The 21842-nt window shown below is 41.2% G+C and overlaps 1 protein-coding gene across 4 annotated transcripts in view; it reads left to right on the top strand.

Annotated features, from left to right (window-relative positions):
* Positions 1 to 21842, top strand: part of FARP1 (FERM, ARH/RhoGEF and pleckstrin domain protein 1) — a 214886-nt gene that overhangs the window by 138906 nt on the left and 54138 nt on the right. For all 4 annotated transcript variants that reach the window (XR_015704601.1, XM_087756585.1, XM_087756584.1 and 1 more), the window contains exons 3-8: positions 5349 to 5453; positions 10053 to 10095; positions 11213 to 11291; positions 13747 to 13844; positions 18575 to 18689; positions 19859 to 20006. Coding sequence is in view for 3 of the 4 variants with exons in the window: in XM_087756585.1 (XP_087612711.1) it covers positions 5349 to 5453; positions 10053 to 10095; positions 11213 to 11291; positions 13747 to 13844; positions 18575 to 18689; positions 19859 to 20006 (588 nt within the window). In the remaining variant the exon portion in view is untranslated. The remainder of the gene's footprint in view (positions 1 to 5348; positions 5454 to 10052; positions 10096 to 11212; positions 11292 to 13746; positions 13845 to 18574; positions 18690 to 19858; positions 20007 to 21842) is intronic.

The following is a 21842-nucleotide window of genomic DNA, read 5'->3' as shown; positions in this document are numbered from 1 at the left end:
AATTTTAAACTTAGTATTTAAATGTTGTTCAATATAATATTTAAGTATTTGTAAAATATTTAGCTTGACCAAATTGTCACATTTCATTTTTGAGCGCTCAAAATGTGACCGGAACAAGTCATTAGGGGAAGAAATGTCTGCCTTTATATTGTGGCAGGTGTGAATGATGAATGTACTTTTTCCTTTTAGATTAATGTAAAAGAGTTATTTTCTCTCCTTATCAGCTCTTACTAATGCACAAGCAAGTGTAATTAAAAACAAACAAACAAACAGACTTTTTCCTGATCCATTTGCAGCAGCTTTGAGGAAGAAGAGAAGGAAAACAGAATAGTCCGTATTGCCACATGAAGCTGTCTCTTACTTTGACCAAAACACTGATGGGACATATTTTTCAGATGTTCGAAAGAAAGTGCTTATTTTATTTGGTTTTTTTAGCCTGGTATTACTCCTCAGTGATGTAAAAACAAACAAATGAACGAAAACCTTTCAGTTGAAGATCTAGTCAATCTGGAATCTGAGATTAGTTGGCTAGACAGATAAAAAATGGTAAAATCACTATTTGATCCTAAACAGGCACCTTTTTTTTTTTTTTTTTTTTTGGTAGGTGGTTAGTGAAATAATTGCTAAATTAACTGGGAGTGGGGGAATGTGTCCAAAGCCACTTCTTCTAAAGCCCTGGATTTCTTCCAGATATTGCTGTGCGCTTTCTTTTTTTTAAAAATCTGTATTGCAGTCTGTGCCAAAGAATGGTCTAAACGAGTATGTAGAGGGAGATTTTTTTTTAAATGATTGGCGATCACTAGAACATGAAAGAATTATTGAACCTATTAAAATATTCACCACTGGAAGATCACAAGCAACGTACTGTTTTGGACTTTGGTGGGAGTGGCGGGAGGGTGAATTGAGTAGGACTGATAAAATGAGCAGACAGCAAATGCTGAACGCACAATGCGTAAAGCAGGCTACTTTGACTGGGTACCTTCATAGCTTGCAGCTAAATGTGGTGATGCACATTATTCATAATTTAGAACTTAGTGGCCTGACGTTCCCTGAAAATGTAAAGTGACTTTTAAAATGTGATTTCGCAGAGCTAAATGAAAGGCCAGTTCAAAATGCATTAAGCAATAAGGATGTGTAGCTGGAAATCAGTGAGCTTCTTTTCACTGCGATAACTTTATAATGTTATTCTGGTGTAACTAAATACCACCTCAGGAGAATAATGGTAATTCCCTGCTGTCAGTATGACTGGGATTCACCTTTTCTAAAATAAACGCTGTAACACAGGTGCCCAGGCTTCTTGTCCTCAAGAGTAAAAGAGTACAACTTATTGCTAAGGAAAAGTTTATTGCCAGTATGCTCAGATGGCTGTTTGGGGGTAGGAAAAATTGCCCTCTGGAGCTACAATATTTCTCTATTGATTATACAAGAATCTGGCTGTCAACAAAAACAGGAGCAGGGGACTGCCACCCACTGCAGCTGCTTCCCAGCTCCTGGGTGTTGCATGTGATCTTCCTCGAGTTGTATTCCACCAGTACACCGCACCCTCCCGTTTCCTTCCCCTCGCTGCCTTACAGTGTGGCATCTGTGGTAGCAAATGGTCTGGAGGTATAGTCTTGCCACCAACCTTCATTGTGGCAGCTTTCATGTCAATGTCCCACTTGGATGCCTCGTCCTCCTCCTTTGATCTTCACCTTCAGGTCAGTTTTTTCCCTCCCTGGTGCAAGCTCTCATTCGATGATGCTCAGGGGGAGCAGGAGATAGGTCTCCAGGCTCTCCTCTCCCATGTCCTCCATGTTTGGCCGCATTGATGACCTTCCCTCATCCCAGCGTATGAGGCTTTCATGATGGTCATGTAATGGGCCTGTGCTTTCTCACTGTGGCAGGGAAAGGCTCTCCTATAGCGTAGGCTGTAGTGCAGCCTTTCCCCACCCTGAAACCTTACATGCATGCGTAGCTATTTTGGGGGGCTCATGGATCCCCATGGATCAGACCCATGCTAGCCTGGAGCAGGGAAAGCGTCCAAGCTCGTGGGACATGGGTGCAGCCGCCGGGCTGTGGGGCAGGAGCTGATGAAGCTTGCCTTGTGCTCGCTGTCTGAGGCGTGGCAGCAGGGCCACACTCGATGGTTGGAAAATGTCTTCCAAGTTCTGGGGAAATCTTGTGTTGTCCCATAGGCCTGGTAACCACATGCAAGTCAGACGCGACTGTTGGCTACAGATGATGTCATTGGTGTGGCGCACTCATTCCTGAATGCTTCCACTGTCAGCTCGTGTTTGCTGTGACCTGAATGACTGCTGGTTTGCTTCCATACACAGCGGACTGAGATTTTAATTTATTGTGTTTAAATTTTTTAGTAGAGATGTCATGGAACTGCAGTGAATCAACATCTCTGTGAGACCAGAGAGTTCCTGCTTTTGTGGATGTTGTACTTCTCCTGCTGCTCCTGCAAGACTGGAGTGCCATCAGGCTCTAAATCTCATTAGATTTTATATGCACAGGGTTTCCCTTGAATAAACTGTCAGATTTTATTTTGAGGTAGACTGATCAAAGCTAAGATGAGTTTAGAATAATAATCTTATTTACAAATACTTGAGTAAGAAACATTTCATGTTACCAAGGCACACTCCAGAGAAAATGCCAAGTGACATAAATGCTACAAGACTGCCGTTCCATTGTCTAAATGCCTGTAAGAAAAAACCTTTATGAAAACACTCAGCAGGTTTTAATCAGATGCTTTTACTCATGGTCTGAGATCAGACAGGCTTGCTCTCCTCAGCTAACCTTGCACGGTGTAGTAATGCAGGTGGGATCTCTGCCTTTCTTCCTGTTGATCAAAAATCTTCGCGCACACTTTTTTTTCCTGGGAGGAACGATGAAGTTTGGTCTTTGTCAGACAGGATCCATCAGGTACTTCAGTAAGACGTGTACATACATATGCACAGCCACGTTTCCATTTTAGTGGTTGTACACGTGGATGAAAGCAGTATCTTCTGCCTCTTGCTGTGCAAGGGTGGCTGTTAAACACATCCTTCCATTTTCTAGTGGCCCCAACCAAACCGAGGAGCCCTGAGACTAGTCTGGGAGCAGGAGCATTTGCCTGAAGTTTCTAAATCATTTGTAGGTGTATTTTCGGAGCAGTAAACTAATATCACTATTACACTTAATCTAATGTCTTTTTAATATTATTCTGTTGCCTCTAACAATATGCACTTACTGGGAAGCTCTTCCATTAAGAGACAGTGTATGTTGGGATGTGCCTACGTACAGCGACAGATGGGGTGGAAAATGCGGGAAGACACACGAGGCGCGATGGCTGGCGCGGGCTGGGCGGTGGTCATCGGGGATGCTTTTGGTTTAATGAAGCTGGAGAACGTGAAGTGAGTGGATTCAAATATATTTGCACTTGAGATTTATTTTGGATGGCATTACATCAGATCAAAAGTGCTCTGTTTAGAAAAGTAGATGTCTTTTTTTTTTCCTTGCCCTCTCTGTATCCTCTTGTTTGGCATTTTGGTATCAATTACTGTAGTTACTGCAAGGTTGAGTTATGACGAATGCTTAAAAAAAATTAGTACTCCTACCTGCAGTCATTCTTGATCTGTTTTCTGACAGATGAGGCTGATGTTTGCTACAGCTGACACTGACCAACAGTTAATAAAATAACCTAAGTGAACATTGCTTCCTGGTGGCATAGGTCTGTTAGAGGCACTGGGAGTATGTTGGGTAAAAACCTGCTGAGCAAGTTCCTGGGGAGGTGAGCTTGGCTTTTCCCTTCCGACTTTCAAAACGTTCAGCCAGCGCTGAAGGGTTCGGTCGTTGCGTCCTGCATCAGGGGGGTGACGGCGCCGCCGTAGCGGCACATATATCCTGTGCCTTCCCTAGAAAAACGTCATCCTTTGAATTTCTCTTGTGTAAGCCTCGCTACTGGGTGTTTACTTTTCACAATTCATAGTAGACAGTGTTAGGTAAATTGCCTTTAGAAAGGTGCCTTGTATTTAAGGTTGTGGCTGGAAACCAGGTATTGCCCTAGGTGGAAAAAAACCTGGGGCTTTGGTTTTTGGTATCCCAGTGAAACAGAGACCAGACTGCGTAGTGGCATATATCTGGGGGAGGTGGGGTTGAGCAGCTGCCCTCTCACAAGTAGCCTGTTGGTACGGGCACTGCCCGGAGATGCCAGGACCTGGGCTTAGGCTCAGGTTTGAGCTAGGTTGGCCGGACTGCCCGCCGCTAATGGTTTTCTTTTCTTCGCTTGGTTACTGCTGGGTTATTTTGCTCTAGTAATTATTTACTGGGCAGAAAGGGAAAGGGCCAATCTGCAGGTTGAGTGCAAGGGCACTTGTCTGGGGTGTGATGGGTCTTCTGTAACGGTGGAGTTTGTGCAGTTTAATGGGTTATTATTTGTTCTGAAGTGAGTGGATTTCTGTGTTTCAGGGCCTCTTGAGTTAAAATAGGTGCATTTGTCCAAGGAACAAAAATATTTGATTTCAGTGATTGGCGTTTTTATACAGAAACAGTGTTTTTTGCTGAAGACTCTCTGGTGAGCTGTAATTTACAGTATTTGCTGCAGGTGTGGATTTAATGGACGTGCTGATGAGAAGAATCCTTACAATCAGCAAAGCGGTGGCTCTGGGAGCTAATATTGGGCTAGAACATCTGGTCTTTATAGAGGGAAGACTTTCAGCGTGTGGAAGGAAACGCTTGCTCGTGACTCCTGCGCAGTACTGACAGCTCTGTTAGGGTAGCACAGGCAGGCCTTGACCATCCTCAGGGCCTCACAGCAGGAGGCTCGGGATAAGCCAGAAGTCAGAACCCAGGACTTGAGCCTGTTGCATATCAAGCAGCGTCCAGCAAACCCTCAGACCCTTGTGTTTTGTATGACAGGTCTGCCGGTGGACATTTTGGTTTCGGTGTGTTGTACGCAGGTGTACATAGCACCACTTGACATGGCTTGAAGGGCCATGGGATGAAATAGCCGTCTTCCAAAATTCACAGTAGCAATATAGCCTAGAGACTGACACCTTACTGCGTTGCATATTTACATGGCAGACATAAGAAAACAAGTCCCTTCTTCGACCTCTTTTATTTCATGGTATTTTTCCCTCAAAAATAAAAATGCACTAAAGATAGTTTCTGAGCTGCCATCCAGGGATGGCTGGATATTTTTCGTAGCTTTAAAACTAGTGTAATTATTGTCAACTGCCCTTTGGGTATGGTTGGAATATCCACTGATTTCGTAAACTGTTTTGACAGTGTTGTTTGCTGGATGACTTCTTAGCATAGTAATTTTTCTGCCACTAATTAAAAGCATCTTTGTAACTCTAGGCTTTTTTTTTTTTTTTTTTTTACAGCAAAGAGCTCCGGGGAAAGTTCTGCATGATGCTGTTTGCAACCACCTGAACCTTGTTGAAGGCGATTATTTTGGCCTTGAGTTTCCAGATCATAAAAAGATGATGGTATGTAAAAGGATTAATTTTCAGCTGATTTTCATCTACATACACACTGTTATTCTCTGCTCCTGCTCCTTACTTATAAGGTACGTTTAATCCTCAATCTCCAAAAGAAAAAAAAGGACTCTCTTTAAAAAATGTTCTTGCCTGCCAGAGTTGAAGAAATGTTTTTAAAACCTGATGACTCCTGTCAGATTTCATCTGTTTTGAAAGTAGCAGCCAACTGAGACACAAGTTGGAAAAGCATTTTATCTTTATCAGTTGCAGCAGAGAAGCCAAAGGCTGGGCTGTTGCAGAGTCTCAACTCTGATTTTACAGGCCTGCTTAATTTGGAGTGCAGGAATAGTAAAATCTCTCTCTGCAGACAGAGAAGATTCAATGATTGTGACATAGTTGCCTGAAAAACATTGTGGGGCAAGAAAATGGACAGATAATATATGAGTTTAATAAAAAAGAAATCAAGAACAAAAAACCTAATAAATTGATGAAAGTCCTGTCTGGGGAGCTGTGTAGCACAGGCAGGTGTCCTGGTTCTGTCACTTTGGACTCTGAGAACAGCTGCTGGCAACGTTCAGGCATTGCACTAATACTTTAGGGGTGGAAACAGTATCATGTAGCAGAGAAAGTCAAAGGCTAATGACTTCTCAGCCTCTAATGACTTTCTTTCTGAAGTTTGTTTTACTTCAGACTTGCTGTGTGACCTACTGGCATGTGTGGTAGTTATCTGGATTGTTTGACCAGTACATTCTGGTGTATACTGGATTTCTTGCCTGTTCAGTGAATTCTGCACCAATAGCCTGGCTGACCTAAAGGAGGTGACTTTGAGCAATTAGAAAAAAAATCTGTTTTCTGTTCATCTATATAAAATGTCTGTGAGGAGCAGTATTTCTTGACAAAAGAGGATTTATCTGCTGCTGCAGTAATCTGTTGCCATGCCTTAGTGAAGTCTTACATAGACACCAAAACTGAACATTGGTGGTCATGATATTTTAGGCTAGCTATAATTAAAGAGGAAATTTTTAAAAATGTACATCGATCTTTAAAAGTGATCCGCTTCACAGTTTGCTCCTGGATTTACATGAAACGCGGTTTACTAGAACGTTTCATATTCTGCCAGATATCCTTGGCTAATGCTTTAGGTAACTGAGAGCTTAACTAACTCTTCAAAACAGTGCAACTGTACAGTACTATTACAACAGAGGGTCCATGTAGCCATGTTAATAGTGACATACTGACATTCCTGATGTACGTATCTATGTAAAGCTGAAACAAATCCTAACGTCTTGTGTATGTACAGTTGCGTTTTAGTTTTCTAGAAAATAGAGGTCATTTGATTGACCTTCTCTACTGCACAGGTCATTAAGTTTCAAATAGATGACCCTCTGTGTTCTGCTCAGAGACCTGAAGTAAACTAACAGTTTTCAGTCTTGTGAAAACAAAATGGTTTATTTGCTTGAGGCAGAACACAGGAGAGATTGAGGGGCTGCCAGTGCCTGAGGCCCTTGCAGTGGCAGGAATTGACTGGCTGGAAATATGTCCAGACGATCACAGTGAGGGAGCCAGGGCTCTGATGACGAGGGAGGTAGAGAAAACCCTCTAAGGCTATTGCCAGTTTGACCTGAAGGAAAATGCCTCTACATCGAGCATGGTAACTCACCTGGCCCCGACTCTTGCAAAAGGAAATATTAACCAAGTATCTGAGAGCACCGGTCTGTGTTCCTGCTGATGGTTCCAATCTTTGCTTCTGAAAAAGGGGGAGATCCCCAAGTCTTGCCCACATCTAGTCAGCTGTGCCCCAAGAATGGTGAGATTCAGTGGAAGTAACGCCTTCAACCACCTAAAAGCAATTCACAGAAACTCTGCAGCAGGAGATTTGGTTATGAATCGTTGTTTCAATGTGGAGCAGCACTCTGAGAGTAATGTTTACACTTAAATTTATATGATGCAATTGAGGTGAATGTTCCTGTGGGATTTAAAACTTTCTGAGCTTCGTAATGGCCATAATGTAGAACTCAAGCATTGTGCAAATAAAAAAAAATTGCAGTTAATGGTGTGTCTGAGAAATAAAACACACACGCATATTTTACATTCATGGCATCTGAAGAGAATGAGTTGCTTTTCCAATGTAGAGTGCAATGTAAAAGGAAAAATACGTATTTAGAGCATTAATTGTTTGGATGTGATCATATGTACATGAAGTCATACATTCACAGTTCAGCTGTGTTTGTTTCAACGTGCAAGGCTCCAGACCTTATATCTGACATATTGACGGTTGTATGTTAAGATGCCTGGCAGCTGTATACATTCAAACGTGCCGTGCTTGAGGCAGACAAGATCTGCATGGGGGATGAACATGGAGGGTCTGAGGGCTGTGCTTCCTGCTGGGACAAGGAGAATCAAGGCGCTGTTGCCAAGCCTGGGGTTTCACAGAGTTTCATCACACTTGATGTCTGCCCCAATTCTGCAGCTGCTGAAATCCGGTCCGGCAGAATGCCAGACTTTGTTTAAAAAAATAAATAATCTAGCCTTTGTCATTCCGGAGAAAATTGAAAACATGAATCTTAATTGAATCCTCACATTATTTTTCATTTCCAGTTTATAAACCAGTCTCAGATTGGCTGTGTTTAGATACAGTGTGGGAGTTGTGTGATGTGTAAGTTTAGATTGCATGGGTTTGGTGATAGTGGTGAGGTCTTCATTTTGCCCCACCTTTTTCTCCCTACACATGTTCAATACATGCATTTCTAGTATCCAGCAGTCTGGTCAAGGATGTTGTAACTTGCTTGTAGGATGGTTGGGAAAGTGGAGAAAGGAATGACGCACTTACCATGCTGTATCATAAACTCTCTCTGGAGGGAGAGAGATTTTTTTTTTTTTGGTGTCAAGTAAAATACATTACTCCCATATTCTTGTAAATTCGCTGTTTCATATTCAAGATTTTTTTTTTTCCCCACTAAACTTGGCAAAGTCCCTGACCTTCGTTGCAGATGATGTACATGCCAACTTTCTGAAACAGGACAGCGTTAAGTTACTGAAATGCCGAAAAGTGTCACAACCAGTTTAACGTGTGATCAACACTATGTTCCTGTTCTTGGATAACCAAGTTTCTTTAGCCCTTCCGGAAAAAGAAAAAAAAAGAAAAGAAAAAGAAAAAAAAGAAAAATAAAAAAAAGAAAAAGAAAAAAAAAGACTTTCATAGGCTGAGAAACATTAAAAAAAATCCATTGAGAAACATTAGTGTGTGTGAAAGGGCAGGAATGTGAGGTCTTTGCTAGCTGGAAGCGCTCATATTGGTAATGATGAAAATAGCAAACAGCGTCGGAGCAGTTATAGCAGCAATACAGGCCTGTTCCCGTCTGGCTTCTCAGGTGATTTTCTAAAATGGGTATTTTGAGTATGTTTCAGTCTCTGCATAATCTGAAGTTATTAAAGGTCAAAGCTGTATTCATTTCAATACATATTCTTTTTCTAGAGGAAGGCTGGGTTAATTTGTTTTTTTAATGGCTTTAACCTTTGTGACGGTTGTAGGATGTTCCTCCACAAATTCCAGATGTCTCCAAGGGAGGCTGCATGCAATTTAGCAAGATAACAAAATACAAGTCTTGGGCATAGTTAGTTACCAGCTGAGGACCGTGAACTGTTGCACTTCTCCAGGCCCTGCAAGTCGTTTGGCTTTTACCTTCTCTGTGATGGTCTCTCAGCTTCCCCTAATATTTGCCCAGGCCCTTCTGACTGAGACTGGAGAACGGGGGTTTAGGCTCCGAGAACTGTATTTCCGCCCACTGCTTCTCTTTCGAAAGCTGAAGGAAAGACCCACACGCCGTCCTGAAAAATGGTCTGCTAAAAACCAGCTGAAAGTCAACTATATGCAGCAGTTATGCTGCCCCCAATTAAGAAATCCTAGGGCTGAGCTTCCCAGGTTTATAGAAAAGAGAAAATGTTACACAGCTGTGCAGTAGGCTTCCTCCCGCCCGCGCTGTGCGCCATGTCTGCCTCAGGCCCTTGACCTGCGAGGACGTTCCTGCCCCGGGTGGTGGTGCTGAGACTCCTTTATCTCCGTGGGGCTGAGCAGGGGGGCTCCATATTTATGCCCAGGGCTCACGGTGGGACTCCTATGGGGTCCCCAAAAACAGGAGGTTGCCGCCTTCTCGTTTCTCCGTTTGCCCAGCATTCCCAGCTCAAAGGCAAGCACCAGCCCCTTTCACTTGCCTTTCTCAAGATTAATTCGGGTGAGGACCGCAATGATAGTATAGGACTATCTTTTTCAGTTGTTCTTTCCACAAAATGAATGGTTCCTGACCGAACGTGCCATGATTGTTGGTGTCTGAGACAAGTTAGGGGGAGATGCTCTCGCTATTTCCCAGCTCTCTGAATCTGTGCTGCTTCGAAAGCTGTGCCACAGGGACAGCCCATTAACAGTGCTGTTTCCTGAGCATCTTCCAGAGTCTTGGGCAGAAAATCTACTACATATAATTAGGGAGAGCATGATGACCACACTGGAAAAAATAAATAAGTAAATGAAAATCTAAGTAGTGCCATGAAAAATGCTCCTTTGCGAGCAGTAGTTTGTTCAGAGATGATAACACCACCTTCTCTTGTTTGCAGGTGTGGCTTGATCTTTTGAAGCCTGTTGTGAAACAGATTAGAAGTAAGTACTTCCTTGCTGTCATTTATTTGGTCAATCTGAGAGTACTTGAATAAATGAGGGCTCTGTCAGTTGGGATCTTTACCTTCTCAACTTTCTTCACTGAATTTTGTTTGGATTATTTTTTATTTCTGTTCTGTCCTTAAAAGATGAACTGTGCGTGCTGTGAAATTATGTCACAAGAACATACGAAGGGGCTGACCCAGTAGGAGACAGAGGTTTAGTCAGTCACTAGAAGAGACAGTGGTGGCAATGGAGGAAACAGTTTTGTACAGGAAAAAAGCATGCAGTAAAAGAAGGATTAAAAGAAACACACATTGCCAAAAGGTAACAGTAATCAGGATAAGAGAAAAAGAACAGGAAGACGTTATTGCTGGGAAGGAGCTAGCAAATGTGTTACAGCTCTCTGGGACATTGCTGCAGAACGTGGAGCTGTCTGAGACCAAGAGGAGGAAACAGTTGGGTTAGGGTTAGTTATGGTGGGCGGCGGGAGCCAAAAGGAGTTTGTAAATAGCCATCAGCTCTGGAAAGAGTAGAAATGAACAGGAAAGGTTTTGGTGATTTCGTTCCTCTGTCAAATATCAGCAAAGTTCTTCATTTATTGAGCTTTGCCATTGAGATCAAGTTTTCTTAGGTGCCTCACTGTTCATATTAGTCTGAGTGTATGCTCTGGCACTTCTCCCTCTCACGAGAGAGAGAGATGCAATTCTCCTTTTGTCACTGGTCATACTTGTAGGAGTCAGAACAAATGTGCTGCTGTTAAAACAGAAATAGTGATTTGCTAGTGGACTTGAAAAATAGAGTGTATTTTAGCTCCCTCCTGGTCTGAAGCAAGGAAAATAGACACACGTAATATATTTTATTGGATCAACTGATTTAATTACTCAAAACAGACTCTGTTTTGGCAGAGTATCCCTCCACCAAGTTACTGTTCTTTTTTATTGTGTGTAAATTTTATTGTGCAATCTCTAAATAACCCAAATCCTAACAAAGAACGGGAGGTTAGCATGTATGTATGCACTGCAGGTTCCATGAATCATCCCACGTACATCATTCTGCGTAATAAAATTTGGCCAGCGTGTTACTGATGTTCACTAACTTCCTTTGACATTTCCCCTAGGACCGAAGCATGTTGTTGTAAAATTTGTCGTAAAATTCTTCCCACCTGACCATGCTCAGCTGCAGGAGGAACTGACAAGGTTAGTAGCTGCATGACTATTTTTTTTTTTTTTTAATTAAATCTCTGGTGCATAGAGGGGAGAACATGGAATTTGAGATGATTGGGTGAGAATCAATGGCTGCCTCTTAGTATTAGCTTGATGTTATTTGCCCCAACCTTGAATGCACCTGAAAAATAGGCCCTAAGATTCTGTTAACAGTCTGTGCTGAGAGGTTCTGCAAAGTGCAGGAGTCCTTTGCCTCCTTGGATTTGGGGCCCTGGGAGAGCTTTGTTTACCCCAAAAGAAGGCAGTTCGGCAACAGAGTTCTCCAAGCCTGTTTGGCAGTGGTGTTCAAAGGGACTTGACTAAGGTACGTGTTGGTGCCCTGGGGCGTCCCTCTGCTGAGGGACACGTGCGACTCTGCACTCGCATTTGGGTGAGAGTTGGTTTTGCATGAATTGCCACGTTGCAACAGCATTGGATCCTATTCCTATAGCCAACGCAAATGCCAAAGGTTTGCTTAGGTGGAACTGTGACTTCGGAGGTGGAGAAATGGGAAGGAGAGGGAATAAAACAAAAAGTAAGAGGAAGGTAGAGAAAGATACACACATATGCAGAAAGAGTGCCTTAAAGGTGTGTTTATTTTCAGTGCATTTCAAAAACTTCATTTAAGCTCTGAATTTCACACTGCATTGGCATAAAGAGTCATATTTCTCTGTGAGTAAATATGCATATGAGGGACCTATTAAGGTTCTTCCTCATCAGCAGGTCCTTCCTTTATGGTCAGAAACGTTGTTTTGTTGCCGTATTTCTTCACTGAAACTTTTCAACTCTTTTTCTGATTTACAATATTACTATTTTTAATTACATTTTTCCATTCTGATTCAGTATTTTCACTATTAGTTTTTATTTTCAATTTTCCCACAAGATGAAGTCCTCTTTTACAAAGAGCTCGTGTCCTTATGACCTGCTTTATAAAGAACAAATCCACCTGTTCTGTGTTTATCTCCCTCTTATTTTGATAATAAAGCAATGGAATGGAAAAAAAGGAATGATTGATATCTCTTGTTGGCCTGGACAGAGAAAAGTAGAAAAGTGGGGTAAGAAGAAGGAATATTTATTTGAAAGACTGGGTAAAAACAATAAAAGGATGAATGAAAACTCACAACATGATGTTACTAATGAAACATTTCTGTTCCAAATGGATATTCTGCATATCAGTTGCTTAGTATGTGAACTGTAAATTGATTTTGGTGATCTTTCTGCACGTGGAGACGTGTCTCTGAATCCTAATGACTTTTGGTTAGATTTGAAATGTGTACGCTAGGAAACTTGAATATATGTACACAGCACTATGTAGGATGTGAAAGCATATCCACAGAGAACAGCTTCAACACTTGAAGAAGCAGAGAATACAACACTTTTGTGCTATATTCTTCTGCTAGGTTGAATTTTGTATGGCTAGGCAGATGTCTGCAGCTTTCAAAAGGACATTATTTAGATATGCTGTATTATTTCATGTACTGTGTATGTTTCCATACTCCTCAAATCAGCTTGCCCTTTTCATTTAATTTACCTACATCTCCTCATTCAGAAACTAACTGTTCAAATGAGAGCTTTTCACTGAGCGTATAAAAATTTAATCTTATTAAAAACTATTGAGACCCTAGTATGAGCTCTCCAGAGGAGCTGCAGTCTTTGGAAGGCTTGTTAAGGTGCCTAACCAGTTCAAGTTTCATACCAACTGTAGGAGAAATGCTTACTGCTGGCTCATTTTTTTCTAGGGAAGAATTTGATGCTGAGTAGAACTAAGCAATTTCAATTCCCGTTGAAGCTAGAAGAAATTTAAATGTTGAAATAATGTCATGGACCTGTGATGTTTCTTTACTTAAACTGCCTATGTAGAGTTGCCCTACATGGGTGAGATGGTTCGGAAGCGAATATGTTAAAAATGACTGGTGCACGGGCCAAGTAATGCGGCCAGAAAAGTATCAGAGCTAGCTAGAGTTATTTGATCGAGATCTTGCTCCTCATTTCCAGGTGAGGGCCAAGGGGCAAGTTTAGATTTCTCCTTGTGTTCTGCAAGAACCGATAACTCTAAATCACTGGTTTATCTGGCATTTCTTCATAGTTACAAGCAGCTCCATTATCTAGTGCTGTTTGCCGTGCGATTGCTGAGCACTTAGTAGCTGTCAGATTTGCTTCCACTGTCATATCGCTTCCAGATCTCATTGCTCTGGTTCAAAGAGAGGGGGAGAGAGAGAGAAAAAGAGGGATATCTCGGTTCTGCAAAGCAGCCACCATGTAAGACTCTTTATGGCTGTAATACAGTATCTGTTATGTTTTATTTAGCCTCTAAACTTAGGAAATTCAGATCACTTCTGTAGATTCCAAAAAGTGAAAGGAACATGTAGCCAAAAGCAGAGTAGGTGTTGAAATACTTTCCCCTCTTTCCCTCCTGTTTTGTGTAACTCTGTTCACTTTTGTTTTGCAGGTACCTATTTGCATTGCAAGTGAAGCAGGACCTGGCACAGGGAAGGCTAACGTGTAATGATACCAGCACTGCCCTCTTAATCTCGCACATAGTACAGTGTAAGTTCCCTTTTTAATTCTTCCCGGGAGGTTAAACAGGGTGATTGGCTGGACATGCTTTGCTGGGTTACCTGTTGGTAGCTGCTGTAGGGACAGGTTTAAGCCATATGGACAATTTATTGTATTTCTGTATAACGGCATTCAAGTACAGGTAATTTACTTTTTCAAATAAAGCAGAGCTTCTGGACACGGGATTTGCATTTTTAAAGCACTGCATTTGATAGTCTGCCTAGGATCGTTTAAAAAGCAAACTTTGCAGGCAGTGGCAAACAGGTTGAGTTCTCCTGAATTCTTGTTCTATTCTGCTATGTATCATGTCAGCAGAGCATTCAAATTCCTGGAGATCTGTACGCTGTCTAGAGAATGTAGTAAATAAACATGCTTAGAATGCCAGACTAAATCACAGTCCTAAGAGGAAACTGATAGGGAAGAAAAAAACAACAGATTTTAAGCTTTTTTTTTTTTTTTTTTAAACTGCAAAGTATGTACAATAAGACTGTTCAGTAGAATCACACATTAACTTTGTTCATCACATCAAAGCTGCTTTTAGCTTCCGGATCACTTGAAAGGCAGCGTATGTTTTCCATTTCAAGACTTTATGGATACTCATCTTGAGAACAACATTAGGAAAAACCACTTAGTAGCATGTATAATGGTCATAATAGACTGTTGTTTTGAATGGTCATTGTACAATTCAGTATTGCATATTTCCACTGAAATGCTGTTGCATGGAAATTACAGTTAACAAAGATGTTCAGAAGCTCTTTAGTGATGAATAGATAAATCTCATGATCCTTTGTCATAGTCTGTCTGTTAGGGCAGTTTCTCATCAATTGCTGTTGGAAAGGCAGGTATTGCATGGTTTTCTATTTGCCATGGTCATCATTGCCCAGTGTGACTGAGTAGCAATAAGAAGCTGTACAACAGCCTCTGTGAAATTCTGTATTCCTCACACCATTTTAAAACTGAGTATTTTTGCAGCACAGACTTAAAAAAAAAAAAAATCCTCTGCTAGCGAGCTTTTTGTGTCTTTTAGTTCTTCCCATTGCGGTGTCCAGCACGCCAACTGTAGTTCTTTCCTCAGTTAAGCTAGTTCTAACTTCCTTTCGTCTCAGGAAAAGAAGTCGTGATTGTTTGGGGGAAATTGAGTACCATTTGTTACACTGCATTCTAGGAGGGTGAGTTTTCCTACTAAGCGTCTGTGTACCAAAGAAAGACGTTGGGGAGAGGACACCCTAATGCATGTGTCTCTCTTCATTTGAGGTATTGCTTCATGAATATCCTCTCTTGAGCTCTTATATTTTATATGCATTATTTTTCTTATGATTTCTGCTTAGATCCTATTTCATGTCTTACTCGTCTCTCATTGATTACTCAATTTAAGTTCTTCGCTGAACCATCTACAGCTCTGGAGTCTGAACTGCTCAGAGTGCAACTGCTGGCTTGTTGTCCTAAAGCAACAGCATAAGAGGATAAAATACAGGATGTCCTTTCACCTTTACAAGCTGTCCCTTTTCCTTCTCCGCACAGTCAAACTCAAATTTAATTCAGCGTTTTTTTCAAAATTCCTCCATTATACACCTATGCAGGCCAACAAGAAGCATTCATTTCAAAGTGTGCAAAAATGGCGAATCATCACTGTTGCTCTTATGCTGCTGAGGTGCATTATGCCATTGGATTAAACAGTTTTCCTCAGTTGCTGGAATTGGTCATGATGCATTTGAAGTCTTTCTAATTCTTTATCCTCTTCACTTGTAAGCTAAAGGTGCAGAGTGATTCTGAACTGGGACTTTAGGAATCAACTAGTACTCGCCTCATGGGGAGAATAAGATAAGATGCTTCTGTACTGAAAAACAGAGTTTTTCCGTCATGTCAGAAGGAGAGAGGTGAGAGATTCATCATGCAGAAGTGAGACAGTATTCCCAGAATCTGAACTGCCATTTTGGGCAGAGGGATGCGGTGCCTCACGGCGCACCTGCAGTGCTGCTTTCCCCTCACCATCTCCTGACTGCAAGCTGGACCTTTTTTTTTTTTTGCCTTTTATGATTTTTCCCCTCTCCCTTTTTTTGTGTAACAGTGTTTGCTAGAAACCTCTGCTAGAAGTTTGCAGCCATCTCATTTATTTATCCATCTTGTGTCTCATGAACGTTTTTCTGTGAAAATTTTCTCTGATAAGAGTCTATAGCTGTATCTTACCCACATGGCTGTCTTTTGTATTTATTTTCTTTCTAGCTTATTATTCAGTAGCAAAAGAAATATTATGTATTAGTCTGCAACAAAAATAAAACTAGACAGCTGATAAGAGTAATGATATCGAAGTGGAAAGATTGAGAATGCAGGAGGTTAGGTATTGTATGTCTTATCGGTGCTGTGCCTATGAGCAGTTTCTACGGGGCGTATCTGATTCCAGGAGGCCCTTCTATTATGTATACAAGCTTATGTCAATGTTATAGACTGTTATTTGTATGAAATCATAATATGACAGCAAATAGGTTTCTGTTAAATTAGCGTGTATGTTACAAAATGGAAATTATATTTGAAACATTCTATTTAAAAATACCTTAAAAGCATTGTAGAAAGTGTTAGAAGTGAGAAGACACTTTAATACTGCAAATGATGTAGTAAAGTGATTGCGTGAAGTAAGAAGATGGACTGATTAAAAGGAAAGAGCTGAAATACAAAGCATTAGACATATCAGAAGTGCTAATGCAGATAGAATACAGCGTGCTGTAATGCACTTGCAAGATAAGAGAAAAAGGAGCATCAGTGGAAATCAATCTTTGGCTAAAAGACACGAGAAGATTTTAAAGAAGAGTTATTTGTGAGGCTGACTATGCAAAATATAACTCCTTCTCTTTCTAGAGGGAATGCTACTAGAAAAGCATTTAAGGTGGAAAAGGAGGTCTAAGGAGAGAAGGAAAAGCTGTTGAGTATGAGGTCAGAGAGAACAAATTCAGAAGTAACTTGAAAGCCAAGAGGACAATTTCGATAATGGATTAGCAGCTGACAAATGCAGAGAACATTATAGAAATCATGTAGAGGTGAAAGAAGAGTCTTCTGTACTCTTGGCTCTGAAGAAAGCCCTACAGAAGGTGGTTTAAGTCTATCTGTGTACGAGGACGTACAGGGTATGAACTGCATTTTAAAGAATAAGGCCTGTGTTATTGGAAGTGTTGAAAACCTAGGTGGGCTTATGGCTTCATTAAAGAAGAGAAACTTGCCTTTCGTTTGATTTAGGGTTAAAAACGGACCCTAAAGATTTGTGACACTGGGGTGAGTAAAACTGGAGTGAGGGAGCCGTTTCTGAGATGGGGACAAAAGGGACATTTTACAAAGGAGAATTCTCAAAGATTCTGTAGTATTTCTGCTGTCTCAAGGAATGATTCAGAGCAGATGGGATGAGGGAGGGGGTGGAAATCAGGCAGTCTCAGTTACCAACTCTTTTCCACCTCTGACCTCCAAAGTATAAAACGGCAACGTGTGGCTGCAGGCAATTTGGGTTGAAAGGTTACTGCTCTGTCATTCATAGATGCTTTGGTCCTCATCTCCCCTGCCTACACAAGGTTATTGCTCCCCCTCTGCATTTGCAGGTACATCTGATCCCAGGCAAACTTCTGTCAGAAATCACCCTTCAGTGTTTTGAACATCACCTGAAACCTTTCTTTTTCCTAAACAGCTTATTTTGGACAGAACTGGATTAGGGGATCATTTACATGGGCAGAACTGAGGTGAGGATGAGGCAGGGATCTGAGCTTGGGTCTGTGACATCCTAGGTCAACTGTGCAACAACGTGTCTGACCACAACCTGGATTTAATTTGAGGGCGCTGCATTTTAATTTCACTGACATTATTAGGGTAGCAGCCTTTGTTGTAGCGTTGTTGCTATTATTCCGGCAGGTTTGCAGGCAGAGGCTGCTACGCTGTTCAGTGAAAAAGCTAATAGCAAGATTTTCAGCGGCATTCCAAGAATAGCAGGCAACAAGATAGTAATCCGGCACCCACACATAGATTGCCTGCCTCTCCCCGTCCCGAAAAAAAGGAAATCTCACTGAATGGGCTGCAAAATGGAAGGTGGGTGTGACATACCGTTGCACACACGGTATTGAATAACTGCAGCAGATGGGAGCAACTTTGAGGAGGAGGGAGACAGAATGTGTCTCAAACTGCCGCAAAATTAGAGGAAGACAAATGTTTCATAACCCCATGAGGTGGAATACATGCCTGCATTCAAGCAATCAAACAAAACCATCTCTCTTCAGATTTTCCCTCGAAGATTACAGTGTGGGGCATGGGCCTGGGGAGGAAGTTTGTGTTTGGCTGCTCCAGGGGAAGGCACCTGAGCACCACCATGCGTGTGAGAGAGACGGATGAGTTCTACTGAATTAGTGCTGTCCTCCCTGTCACCTCCCCCCCTTATCCGCACACAAGCCAAGGGAGCACTGTGATGGCTTCATTTGTTCAGTTGACATTCAACATCTACTTGCTTGGTTGCGGTAGACGGGAGGAATCCTTGCGCTTCTTCTCACCTGTCAGATGCTAAGACTGAGGAGAAGGGAGGAATGTGTGGAAGATAACGTAGTGGGAAGCTGAATCATAAAACCATGACACAGCTTGCGAGAAACTACATTTGCTTCTCTGCCCTCTTCCCAGCTGTCTGCACCTTTTGGATTGCCCAAATAGTTCAGATTTAATACAATGTTTTAATAGACTTTTCTTAAAATTCTCTGTAGCTGAGATTGGGGATTTTGATGAAACCATAGATCGTGAACACTTAGCGAAGAACAAGTATATACCTCAGCAAGAAGCACTAGAAGACAAAATCATGGAATTTCACCGTAGTCACATGTAAGACTTTTTTGTTCTTGTTATTGGCCTTCTTTTCCTTTAGAGTAGTTCTGACTGTAAATATATACTAGATCATAAGTACAAAAGAGATTTAGACTTCTGAGTTTCTCAAAGGTTACTTCTCAAAAAACATTCAATGAACTTCCTGAAGGTTACTCCTGCCTTTCTCCTATCATCATAGCAAGATGTTTAAAGAGCAATTGATTTTGATATTCGTTCAAGCATGCCATTATTTTACAGTCTATTTCATACAAAATGCTTCACTGCTGATTTTGCGCATGCAGGTATGATTGCAAATGATGACTAATCAGTCAGGCACTTCTGACAGCAGTCTTTTTGATTTCAAGGACATGGAATGTTGGTTTTTCACCTTTCCATGCTGTATTTAGAGATGGGTGAAGAAAGGGTTTAATGATAGTTTTAGGAAAAGCACAAGGTGCTTGCAGAATTAGGGATTTGGGGGAATAGGATTCAAGATGATGATGCAAATTGGTATCCTAAGGCCTGGAGAAAAGACTAGTAATAAGAAGATGGTTAAAAGAATTACAAATAAGGCATATTTTTTTGCTGTCAAGAACACTTCAAGACTTGAACAAATTTAATTTGAGCTACACTGAATTAGATATGAGTGGTAGGGAGTTCTATAGCAGTAATAATCAAAACTTTTGCATAATTTCATCATGATTAATTTAGTGCTTATGGGTTCCCAACATTCATGTTAATGTTTTCATGTCTTCTGTTTTACTTCATTTTGGTATTGCATTCACTTTTACAGTGAACAACATCCTTACACACTTCTCTTTATGGTTTGTTTGGGGGTTTTTTTAGGAATATAGCATGTTTTTCCAATGCAAAATACAAAGAGAGGTAGTGAACTCTGTTAAAGTTAATGGTTCAAAATCTAGCTCTATCAGGTGTCTCAGAATTGGAGTGACCAAATTTTCTAATAGACTGTAAAATCTGTGGATTCTTTGGTATTGGTTTAGACTAAGATAAAGTTGTTGTTCTAGCTAATATAAATCTGGGGACATAGAAAAGCCATACAGATATTATACCTCTGACAGGTTTCAGTCTGTTTGATGAAATGTCTCTTTGTTCTCTGGAGGATCTGTTGATCTCTATTAAAAGGTGTGAAGAATCTGTGTGTCTTCTCTGTTTTCTTTCTCAAGGGGACAGACACCAGCAGAGTCTGACTTCCAGCTTTTGGAGATTGCCCGTCGGCTGGAGATGTATGGAATACGCTTGCATCCAGCCAAGGACAGGGAAGGGACAAAAATCAACCTGGCTGTTGCCAACACAGGCATTCTGGTGTTTCAGGTTAGAGCTGCTCGGGACATGACTTTGTACTTTACAAAGCAGAGAGATTTCTTACAGTGATAAGAATTCAGGACCTCAGCCACGTCTAAAAGAATTTGGTTGGGAAAATTCAGGAACTTCCAATTTTTTTCTAACAATGACCTTAAACGTTTTATAGCTGCATTAGGTCCTTCACTGTCAGGGACTCTTGTTTGCAGGCACAGGGTAGAACTCCATCTGCAGCCACAATGTGCTGTTCAAGATGCAAACTGATCCACAGCTCACAATTTGCAAGCTGGTCATGCTGACACCTCCTACATATAGGAGCAGGTAGGTCTTGCAGGCATGGTGCATAATAAATGGGTGTGAAGCTGGGACAAATAAAACAACAGACAACTGGAGTACATGGAGAAGGATGTAGGAAGTGAATGTAAGCTCTCCGTAGCATTACTTTGACAGAGTTTTTACAATTTTCTTGACCAGCCTTGGCTGTTCTACCTTTGCTGAATCCATGAATCTTACTTCTTTCCCTAAAGGATCGGAAGTATTTTCCTTACATTTGTTTCCTCTCCTCTCCTACCCTAGTCAGCCTAGTAAATGTTCGTGAAGCATCATTAGTAAATTTATCAAATTCTTGTTCTGCAGTTCCCCTTAGGTAAATAACAAATTGGGCTTTTACAGTTGTGAAGGTACAGATAGTCAGCTGGCGTAAGCTGCTTTCACTTCAGATGAACTTATATCTCTAGCATCCAAAATGCTGCTTACCTCACTGTGTGTTACAAACAATAAGTAAACTGTTCTTTAAAATGTCCAGTTTTACCATTGTCAAAAAAGACTATTCATTCTAACTGTTTGACTTCAGTTAAAATACTAGTCTTTCCAACCTTATAAAGTACTTTGAGTCCTTTTATAAAGAAAAAAAACAGCAACAAACCAACCCAGAAATATGTCTGACCCAAATGCTCTCAGATCTAAGTTTAAAAAAAAAAAAAAATGTAAAAAACCCTGCTCAACTAAACGGGTTCCTAGTAAAACCCCCAAACTGAAGCATAGCTTGAGGTATGAGAACACCAGGATGTTGTGAGAAATGCACATACCTCAAATAATTTTGTGTTCAGGCCTGTCCCCTGCTCCCCCACAGTATTTTCATCAGCTGAATTAATGAATTGCAAGGCCTTATACATTAAGACTGTCTCACAGCTGAAAGTATGTGTCCACACAAAACAGCATGGACCTCACTGAGTCCCAGTAGACAGCTTGGGGTCCTTCCGTAAAAATTTAGCTGCTGGTTGAAGGCCCAAGGCTCTAAAACTCAGTCATCTCTTCTTGTCCAAATGTATTTGGAACTTTCAAAACAGGTTTTTTTGAATTTTCAGAAAAACTTGGAAGTTTTGCTGGATCAAGCTCCAAGACTGAATGCTGAAAAGGAATTCAGGCTCTGACACGCTGGAGTCTGCTCAGCAATTGGTGCCTGGCTTAGGGCTTCTTTCAAGCACTTCATAGGGCAAGAGCCTTACGTTCATCTTTTTATTTTGGCTACAACTAAGAGAAATTGAAATATGAAGACCTCATTAGAATGACCTCAAGGAAAATAAAGGTTCACTCACAAATGGCATAAGCAGTACTCAGACAGACTTATTTTAAAGCCTGCCATTTATTTAGACATCCGTGTCAGTGCTGCTGAATATTCTAAAGGAGATTAATTATGTGATTCTGAAACAGCAGGTTGACTTAGCAGAGATCATCACACCATCATTACTCCTACATCTGTCTGGTGACAGTGCCCAAATCAATTGCGTTTAGCAGTCCTGTAGTAGCTCTCTGAAACTTCTGTGCTGTAGGCATGTTTGTATTGAA

The sequence above is a fragment of the Nipponia nippon genome, unplaced genomic scaffold (assembly GCF_047370975.1).
Source record: "Nipponia nippon isolate SJK-2023a ecotype South Korea unplaced genomic scaffold, ASM4737097v1 scaffold_2, whole genome shotgun sequence".
Classification (NCBI taxonomy): domain Eukaryota; kingdom Metazoa; phylum Chordata; class Aves; order Pelecaniformes; family Threskiornithidae; genus Nipponia; species Nipponia nippon.
Note: the sequence above shows the minus strand (reverse complement) of the source record. Positions and strands in the feature narration are given on the sequence as shown.